The following is a 10,654-nucleotide window of genomic DNA, read 5'->3' as shown; positions in this document are numbered from 1 at the left end:
ATTCATATAACCTTGGCCTTTGCTGCAAAAAGCGATAACAAAAGCTGCGACTGCAAATCAACTGCCAAGACGTTTTCGTTCTGGATTAATTCAGGAATTACTCTATCCGGTTCCTTTTTGCTTTTGCTGAAGAATCTGCCAAGATGGTAAATATTGAAATATAATTTTAATCCGTAATTTTTGCGTTCATCTTAGCAATGGTACAATGGTTTATATCACCCTGGTTATTCTGTTTGCGTTATAAAGCTGTATGTGTTTACACTATGGTTACTCTTTGTGGTGTTAAACTGCATTAGGCTTACTCATCTTCGTAATTGAATCAGCTGCGTTAACTTTTAGAGCGAAGCCACCGTTAGAACGAGAAAGTTTATGACAAATCGTTTGCTGAACAGAAAGCAGATGGTAAGATTTTGTTTTGCATGGATTATGTGTGTGCGTGTGGTGGGCTGGTGGCTATTACGATATCATTTGCCAATAATCTTGAAACAAATTACTGCTAGAACATTTTAGATTTTGCACATTGTTATTATCGCTGGTCGTGCTATATGCCTGTGCACCTAGCCAACTGAGATTTCTCCTTTATTAACAGGTAGTTGATATTTTGCACCCTGGAGGCCCAACGGTGAAAAAAACTGAAGTGAGAGAAAAACTAGCGAGAATGTATAAAACAACCCCAGACACGATATTCTGTTACGGATTTAAAACCAACTTTGGAGGCGGCAGAACGTCTGGATTTGCTTTAATTTATGACTCATTGGACTATGCTAAGAAGTTTGAACCCAAACACAGACTTGCCAGGGTATGTGTATCAGGCTCGTCAACTATTGCATTATTCAACAAAATTAAGTATTGGTGACTAATACTGTTTTCATCAATATCCTCAAGGCTAAAATGCTTAGCATTTTTTTGCTTATGTGATTTGTGTCCGGATTTCAGTAAAACAACACTATTAGCTCATAATCAAGGCTGTATATATATGTCATCAAATGACTGCTCGTGACTTTGTTTCAGTTTTAACCAAGCAGACATGTACATTTTAGTCAGTGATAGGAAATCTTGAATTTTCGACTTATTTTATAATTCATGATTTTACATAAAAATTAACTTGACAGCATCATGCTGCCAACATATTGTTTCGTCTGAACTTGGTTCACTAACACCTAGAAGCGTTTTGCATAGCTTCAGTTTGTACTTCATATCCTGCTACAAATAACTACTACACAGGCTTACTAGATGTGTCTGATATCAATTGATGGAAATCAACACGCCTACCATGATAACAATTTTCAAAATACAAATCTATATTGCTTCCATTGGACATAAAAACTTGACAAGGCCGAAGCTATCATAAAAGCTGAATCATCTAGTTGACTTCATCAAAAAATTTTAAACTCAATTTTATCTAGATAGAAGATCAACTAAAATCATTTGGGTTTCAGTTTTTCTATTGTCAACAACAAAAGTCATATTCCAATTCGCGTCGTAGTAGGATATTTGTTTTGCTGTCTATATACAAGTACAGTCAAATCGTGACTTGAGAAGTTAATACTGTTTCCTCTTCGCTTTGAATGTCAAAACTTTTATATGTTGAGCAAATATTCTTAAAAAATACATTGAATTTTGATTAATTTTCAAAGTTGCAAAACGGAAAAATGCTTCTAGGAGTTGCTTGTAGCATTAAAACAAATCTATTATAAATAATTATGTAAAAACTAACTGATCTGTAAAAGCTAGATGAAAAAGAATTGTTTTGTTGTTTCTTGTCTGAGAGCCGCGTGGATAGAAGTGCGGGATCGACATTGCTGAAGTTTGGTAACGAGGATGTGATAGAAATATGTGGCATAACTTACTTTAAATCGTGTAAATATGTTTCAACCTAACTTTCTTTTTTGTAATTTAACCATTTTTTTTACATTTACATAATTGAAATGTTTTGAAAAGTTTTGGATATTGTATGTTGGGAATTACATGAGAAAAAAATGCGCTAAAATTGTTCCTGGTTTGACTGCATAAGAAAGATTAAGTTTCGATTTTACTTTGTATTATTACTTTTAGTGTGTGATGACAAGCACCTTTGTTCATTAAAATTGTCAATATTTTTTCCGCTTTGGTTTAGTGTTGTCGGTACACTCATCGTAGAGCAGTACACATGATAAAACGTGAAACAATATTTATTGCAGAGTTGGTTATGACATACACAATTGTTTCTGTTTATCTATAAACCGGGAGTTATCTTTGTACATGCCGCTTTCATCGATATGTAACCAATACAGTAATTCCTCATAATATAAGAAAATTCTGCTTGCGGCCACACATTTACTTATCTGATGTCAATGGACCTTGTCCAATTCGGTTATCATTTATTATCGTGTGCTCCAATAAAATGAAAAATTGCTGTATTTTTTATTTCTCTTCAAATTGTGAGAGGTATGGAATTGAAATCCAATTGCTTTATACATCAATCACATTCTTCCTCTGCCGAGAAAATCTTAAGTACCCTCGATTTGTACTAGTTTATTTAGATGTGAACGAGTTCTGTTTTCTCATGTGTTAGTATCATGGGCCAACATTTTGCATTAATCTATATAGCCCAATGTTTGTATTTTGTCTCATCTTGTATTCATCATTGTGTCTAACTGTAACTGGACACATTGATGCTATAGCTGGGTCTTTTTCCTTGCAAAATTGAAATCTCGTAAGGAAAAATACCCACCATACAAGAATTGATCTCACGACGGTCGCAATTGCGAACATGTGCACCTAACCACAAGGCTAATAGGTTGTTGTCTTGTTTAGTTCAACTTCAGTATTCTTATCACGATTAGTACTGAATGCATACGTTTTATTATAAATTAATATTGTCTTTTGCGTTTGTTCTTTTGAAAATAAATCTAAAATCCATTCTTCATTTGTAATTTTCAATTGTGTCATTTCAATTTCAAGTATTCTATTATAGTGCAATTGGTGCAATTTCAAGTGTTCTGTTATACGGCATAATTTCTATCCTCAATTCCCAGTTAATGCAGAAGGCAATCACTAGAAATTGTAAAACTGAAAAATGTTCACATGGACATTCTCGAGTAGGAATTGCCTCTACATTCTCTCAGTTCGGTCAGACAAAGTGCCCTCATGCGCTTCACTGGTTATTTAATTTCGATATCTTATTTTGTGCCAGTATTGGCTTTCAAAAGGTACCAGTACAGTCGTATTCAAAATTTTGACACAACTTCTGCAGCAACAGTAACCTTTTTTTATGGACACCTTTCTATGTACTTTCTGCATTAATAATTCAAAATATATGCTGGTTTTTTCAGCTCGTTCTGATTGTATCCGTATCATTTCGCTTTTCATTGTAACAAATCACACTTTATCTAGCCATTACTTGCTAATTTGTTCCCATTTCACCTTTGCAGTTGTTTTGGTTTTTATCATAATTTATTTGAACTGGACAAAATACTACTCGTGGTACGAAGTTTACAAGTAATTATGGTAATTGTTGTATGTTGAATAAAAATGAATTTTTTGTGCAAAGACTTTTTGTTAGTTGGGCAATGCCAGGCATTCAACTAGTACAGATATAACTCGCAAACTGACACATCCCTTAACTCGCTTCACTCTGTTTTTGCCAAGTTACTTGCACTTGTGTTAGATTGTGGGAAATTGTACAAAATTATTGAGTCTGAGTTTTATGTTCCAGTAGGTTAATTGCATAGATGTATAGCTCAACGGCCTGTGATTGAAAGTCTTTAATCCTGTATAAAATAGTTATTTTGCGTCTCTTATGCCCAAATCTGAGGAAGGATCTTCAAAGGAATCAACGAATTAATCTTGTAATGAAAAATTTACATGCGAAAACTATAGATATGGGAGGTCTATTTATTTTTGGGTGGTTGTATGCTTTTGTGGCCTTCCTATTGGATGAAGCATGAACTATGCCATTTGTAAGTTGTTCGTATGAAAAATGGTGACGTTTAGACTCATGCAGAGTATATCATGCATTATCACCAGCCATTCTTCACCAAAAAGATTTTGGTGAAGAATGACTGTCCAGACGAAACTGATATTTCATCTTCATATGAACTAGGATTAGTGTTTTAGCTAGAGTTTACAACTCGATGTCCAACAAAAACATTAGTGAACTTTCTTCGTCCCATAGCAATGGGTTACCAGGGGCTAAGGCTGATAGGTCGTTTGTTGTCGCTCCAGTTAATTTTGTCGTTCCTTGTTGTAGCATGGCCTAATAGAAATAAAGAAGGTTGGAAGGAAGCAGCGTAAAGAGAGAAAGAACAGGCAGAAGAAGGTGAGAGGTGTAGCCAAGTCAAAGGTCGGCGGTGGCAAGAAGTAATTCACATTTCTGTTACTTTTGTTGCACTCATCGATCATAAATAAATATAAAACTCAAATTATCATTCCTTGTTTTGCAATCATTGCATATGGGCACCTAGGAGAACGGGAGTCAAAAAATACACATAGAACAGCAATAAAATTAATATATACATGGTGTAAGTTATTGTAATAATGCGATTGTAATAATTTTCATTGTTTACTAAAAATTTGAATGATGAATTAACATCTGGGCTTGTTTCCATCAGAGAAACTGAGTCACCCATCGCTTGAGAGTTAACGTCAAACTATAGCACACATCGTTTATACATGTATATGGCTTTTGACGAAACTCATTTTCACTTTAAATTTCATGCATGTTATTTATAGTTGAAACTCGTTTGTTTGGCTGCTTCAAGGTTGTCTTGTCAGTCTCATTTGGTTAATGTGGTGGTGGTCTTGCAAACCTATAGACTCCCTGTAGTACCTATTGCAATATTTCTTGGGCAAACAATAGTCAAGTTACGGTGGTGAGGTTAGTGTAAGGACAATAATATATATATATGGAATAACAAAAAAGTGGGTGTTCATAGAGTTGAAACTCGTCAACTCTATGATTTAGTTTTAAAACAAGATTGCATCTCAGTGTTTGCTACATTTCATTCTATAATGTCCACAAAATGTACAGGCTAAGACTAGGTCGAGCAGTAAAATCTAAATTTGGTTCATTCACACAGTCAGTGGTTCCTTTGTGAAGATTGCCATAGCATCTGCTGTAATCAATGGATGTCATTACCATTCATATTATTTGTTCTGCATCATATTCACAAACTCTACAAATATAATAATAAAAATAATGAAAAGAATTATTTACAATACCCCAGCACGTGATGACATTAATACATAGTACTAACAAATATGCGCTACCCCCATTGCTCCTGTGGCACTTAGTAGGCTATTTGTTCCATGCAGGATAAAGAAAAATACATGTGACAGCAGGTAATATAATAATCGAACAATTACAAACGTTAATAGTAATTATCTTCACATACCGTTATAATTCACATGGCCATCCCCATCCTTGTCAGCTTCTTCAATCATCTGTCGTATTTCTTCCTGGCTTAGGTTCTCTCCAAGGCTTGACATCACGCTTTTCAATTCTGCTTCACTGATATACCCATTACCATCCTACAAGTACCCAGTAGTACTGCTCAACTTTTGAATAAGTTCGCTAGTTATAATTGTGCTGGTCTGTAGAGATGATATTAAAACAAGCAATTACATCAGTAGTAAAGGACTCCTAACAGATCCATCGAGCTAGCAACCTGTTTATAAAACAATGATAGGATAAACTTTCAAGTTGTAACTGGGCAATTTTACTAGTAATGCTTTAGACAGGGGAGGAAATTAGTGAAGGCTAATAATTACACTGAAAGATAAACTGATCAAGAAAAAATGTGCTAGAGTTGTGTTACCTTATCAAACATTTTGAAAGCTTCCTTGAGCTCTTCTTCTCTATTGTCGATAGACTTTTGTTTTTTCTGCATCATAACGACAAATTCGTTGAAGTCAATAGTTCCATTACCTGCAAGATACGGCCATTAAGACAGCTCAAGGTCATTTAGAACGCTTACCAAGTGGCATAGCTGTCACATAAACCGAAATCAAGCCAGAGAGCTTCAGCTTGTAAGGGCTGATAGGAAAACATTTGTAGATTATTTTATATAGTACATGAGGAGCATGCGTGCACTTTTTATTGCACCCTATCCTTTTCAGGATTTATGGGTTTAACGTTGCACATTACATGTGAAAAGTCTTCTCTGAAGTGACAATTTACATTTTGAGGAAATAAATTAAGAGCCTTTACCGTCGGTGTCCACTTCGTTGATCATATCACTAAGCTCTGATTCTGTTGGGTTTTGCCCGAGGGACTTCATGACAGTTCCAAGTTCTTTGGATGTGATGCGGCCATCTCCATCCTTATCGAAGAGTTGGAAAGCTTCTTTGAAGTCTGTAATTGTGACACAGATTTTACTGACTTCTGTTTAGTAGGCAAAAAAGCAGTTTTTCAGTCTGCTGCTATTAAAAAACGCCTTGTCATGTTTATGGCGCGTTTATGCCATGTTTACAGTGCCTCGCGTTGCGCGTTCACAACTCGAGTTGCCGTGTTGTACAGCTCGAGTTGCCGAATTGTACAACTCGGCCTGGGTTTATGATTAACTAGAGTTGTGTTATACGCAAAACTAACACGGGTTTGTGAAAAAAGCAAAGTGAGTAATTGGGGTGTCTCATTTACAGAACATTTACAAAAATTTAACACTAATAATTTAAATATATACACACATTTAAATTATATAATTCTACAACCTGTTGAATAGCGATTAAAATAATTACTCCATGTGAGATAAAGCTAGCTGTATCGCAGTGGAGTTGAGCTATTGGTGCAACAATTTTGTGTGGTAGAATTTAAAACTAGCATCTATGGCTAGATACTAAACGAGGTGTATTAAAGAACAATTGAATCTATTGGAAACATCTGTAGTGGGATAAAGAGCTAGATGAACTACAGTACAATCTCCTGTTGTTACAGTGCTATCTATTTCTGATAGTGTTGGAAGCCAAATGTACTAAAAGGAGTTGTCCTGCCACTGAATGTGTTATCTCAAGTAGGAATTCAGGCAGGGGAGTTTCTCTGTTTTGAAGTAACAATCTCTTTGATAATTTATGGCTTGATGTTTCATCAAACAGTTTGAAATGAATTAATGGCCTTGTGTTTGATATAAGTAATCAGCAGGCCTATTGCTAAAGCTTTCAAATGTAATATTTTTACCCAGATGTTGAGCTAGATCCGAAATAATAAAACATCACATTGAATAAATGTAAGAAAATATGATATCAGATTATGTTGCGTACACGATCGGAGTTCATCAAGCTGTGCCACACCCATTATATTGGAACCCCAATTTCTTTTCAACATGCATCCTAAGCCAGAATAGTCTGGCAAGAATGCTTTCATGTAATCAAAGTTACAATTACTTTATTTGTTAGGTTATCTGTCGCAGGACTTATCTTATCATGAATTGATGTTGTATCTCTAAATATTCCCGAATAAAATCATTAGAACAAAATGGGATCAATATATAAGTACAATGAACGGAAGGTTGCCATCGTTATAAAATATGAATGAAAATCATTTTAGTAGGACTAGCAAAGGTAAAACGGAATCGTTTTTATTTAGTGTAGCATGGAAAACAATAAGTAGGGAAGATGATCATTTTGTAAAACATACTCTATTTATAACTCGACTAAAAAAAATTTAGTTTGCTATACATTTTACTATAAAATAAAAAGAATTGCATGATAATGACCAGACATGTTTATTCTTTCAATTTTTCAAGCACTATTATAAAATAAAAGTAAATATAAAATAAAATATAAACTAAAGTTTGCAAGTATTGTAGTCTTACCTCCAAGTTGGTCTTCCGTAAGTCCTGCCTACAAATAAGAATGACATGTCTGAGCGAAATACTACCTATCCTACATGACAGAACTAACCAAATAGGGTAAATGTATTTACAAGTGAATAAGACGATTTTCCCTTCTTCGCTGCCGACTCTGAGATAGAAGTATCAAAACAATTGTAGCATAAACGATTCTGCCTTACTGCTTTTTAGTTTTTATTCATGCAGAGTGCAAGAAAACTGGTACATCTAGTTTAAAACTGAAGAGGCTTGCTACAGTCTTCTGTTGCAAAACATTTTCATTGTCACAAAGATCAACACACAATGCTGTTTAGCAATATCTGAAGCCATTGTTGGAGGTTTGAAAGACCAATGGCTTTGTGTAGGATTTCAACCACCGATATTTGGTTCATCTGCCAAGCATGCAGAGCACCTGTGCTTATCATTCGTCGTTCAAGTTTTCAGAATAGTTGTACACATACTTATTCTCTGTGCTCTTTTAGCACACCTGACAATTTCTCAAAGCAAACCGGATTGTCAAGTTACAAGTTGTAAATAACATGATAGAGAACAGCTTGTATTACCGATTACAGTGAGCTTGTCAACAGCCAAAAGATTTGAAAAAAGGTTTTTATGATTTTACAATAGAAAATTAACCTGAGAAGTATTTGGGCAAACAGTACAACATCTTGTAGGAGTTTGATTCGTTTGAATGTGATTTTCATCTCACAATCGGCCAGTATGAGATTAAAAACAAATGAAAGCATTTCAATATATGTTGTTAAAAGTTGTTTGCAAAAATATTTACTATAATAAGAGCCGTGCCCATCCATCTGAAGCCACGCGAATAGAGTTAGCTAAAAAAGATACCCCTCGCACGGGAATTGAACTCAGACCCTCCATTTTACATACTACGCTTTACACTACTGCACTACTTGGCCGCCTTACCACTTCACAGGATAATTATGCACATCTACTGATTACTCATGACGATCTCTCACTGTGCACGAGACTGTCAAGTGTACTAGTTTCAATTAACAGAATTGTGTTTAAACTTTTCTTTATAGCATCGATAAACATTCTGAAAAAAACTTTTAGCTTATCAAAACAAAGTTTTAAAAATGCCAGTCAACACAATGGAGCCAAATTGTTTTAAAATATGACCTACCTATGTAAAATTTAGTACTAAACCTATTCGCAATGAACAGCTCACTTGAGCATCTGCGCTAGATGACCCAGTAGACACGTCGAATCATTGGCTATATTATCTGTAGGCTGCAAACTATATATATTTGTTGACTGAGCAAGAATGTTAGCTGTTAAAATTTAGTTACAACGGTGCCTGTGAGGGGTTGTATGCCATGGCTACTAGATGACAGCGCTCAGCTGCCAGTATATAAGCTGTGAAGCAGCTACATGTATCACATTCACTGAAGGAAATTAATTTCCTTATAGAACAGCGTTGCGTTGTAGGAATCTAATTAACAAGGTCTGAGCATCCCGCTCTTAGAAAATGCTACGCATGAAGTTGAGTACTGGCTTACACAAGGAAGCTGTGTTTTATGAACAGCGGCCATATAACATGAGTACGATCACCACCACAAGACCAAATTTCACAAAATATTAAAAATATTCACGTGTATAGATTTCTACACTAGCAAAATTGCTTCCAAAGGTAGATTCGTCTAATCAAAGCATTTGAGATTTCTCTTCGACAATCTCCAATCAGCTAAAGCCGTATACAAACAAAAATGTATATGTGAACATAAAACAATATACGTATATAAATATATATATAACAACTGCTTTTTGATGATGTAGTACTAAGCACACTAAAAGTTTATTGCAAACATAGGTGAAAAATTTCATATACGGTATTTAGTCGATAAAAATAATTTCAGGCTTACCATGTTTTCAAGATGTCCCAATCAGCTGCACGAAGGCGGTACACGCCGTTGTTTGTTGTAAAGTTGTGTTCCGTTTGCTTTTTGGCCACGCCAGTAGCCAAGACGCTGCTTCGAGGGCTGGCTAGAGGATTAAAGCGATGCCACTGGTTACATCCGACACCAAGCCTCAATGCCATTATGAGTTTAGCCTTCGATCCTTTATCGATCCATTTATATGACTAATTCATTAATACAGCAACTTATTGTCATCAGGCGAGCGTTGCTTTATTGTTATCCGTTTCAGCTGTCAATAATCCTAGTAATTCTCAATAGCTGCTATACAAGCTAGCCCCTGCTTTCAACAAACACCTTGAGGGTTGAAGTAGTCCCCCGAGTCATGAGTCTTGCGTATCGGACCTTCGGATAATGAGGGTAGAAAATGACAACAAAGGCTCACAACCTTGCATGTTTGGTCTCATGAGGGATTGTTAACTGTCCATTCTCTATTTGATTAGACAATCCAGTGGAGACCCTGTGATGTCGAATTTGAACCATTGGCTTATTCTCGGACAGGTTTGATCTTAATTACTCAAGGTGTCAAAACTGAGCTGATACTCGAACATGTGTCCAGCAGTACATCTAGAACTTGCATGCAACCTCTGACCTATTTATGAGGCGGATATGGCTGCCCCTAACATTATTAAACATATATACACCACTATTCTTATTAGTCTTAGAGAAGTAAAATGGTTAACGAGTAACCTTTAGATCAAACCAAGAAATACACTAGCAACAGTAATCCATTAAATCAAACCAAGAAATACACTAGCAACAGTAATCCATTAAATCAAACCAAGAAATACACTAGCAACAGTAATCCATTAAATCAAACCAAGAAATACACTAGCAACAGTAATCCATTGTCCTGTATACTGAGAAATTTAATTTGGCAGTCAAATAAAACAAGCAAATGAATGAGAACAA

At 35.4% G+C, this 10,654-nt stretch overlaps 2 protein-coding genes across 2 annotated transcripts; one reads left to right on the top strand and one right to left on the bottom strand.

Annotated features, from left to right (window-relative positions):
• The first annotated feature begins 55 nt into the window (after positions 1-55).
• On the top strand, positions 56-4,409 carry LOC137393470 (small ribosomal subunit protein eS24-like). The gene is made up of 4 exons (XM_068080039.1): positions 56-146; positions 340-402; positions 590-799; positions 4,232-4,409. The coding sequence occupies exons 1-4, from the start codon at positions 144-146 to the stop codon at positions 4,343-4,345; spliced, it is 390 nt and encodes a 129-aa protein (XP_067936140.1). The 5' UTR covers positions 56-143; the 3' UTR covers positions 4,346-4,409.
• A 456-nt stretch (positions 4,410-4,865) lies between these two features.
• Positions 4,866-9,828, bottom strand: LOC137393219 (calmodulin-like). The gene is made up of 6 exons (XM_068079670.1): positions 9,692-9,828; positions 7,791-7,818; positions 6,191-6,334; positions 5,799-5,908; positions 5,376-5,511; positions 4,866-5,156 (listed from the first exon to the last, which is right to left on the bottom strand). The coding sequence occupies exons 1-6, from the start codon at positions 9,692-9,694 to the stop codon at positions 5,128-5,130; spliced, it is 450 nt and encodes a 149-aa protein (XP_067935771.1). The 5' UTR covers positions 9,695-9,828; the 3' UTR covers positions 4,866-5,127.
• Positions 9,829-10,654: the final 826 nt, after the last annotated feature.

Source organism: Watersipora subatra, chromosome 4 (genome assembly GCF_963576615.1).
Source record: "Watersipora subatra chromosome 4, tzWatSuba1.1, whole genome shotgun sequence".
Classification (NCBI taxonomy): Eukaryota; Metazoa; Bryozoa; class Gymnolaemata; order Cheilostomatida; family Watersiporidae; genus Watersipora; species Watersipora subatra.
This window is presented reverse-complemented; position numbering and strand designations above follow the sequence as displayed.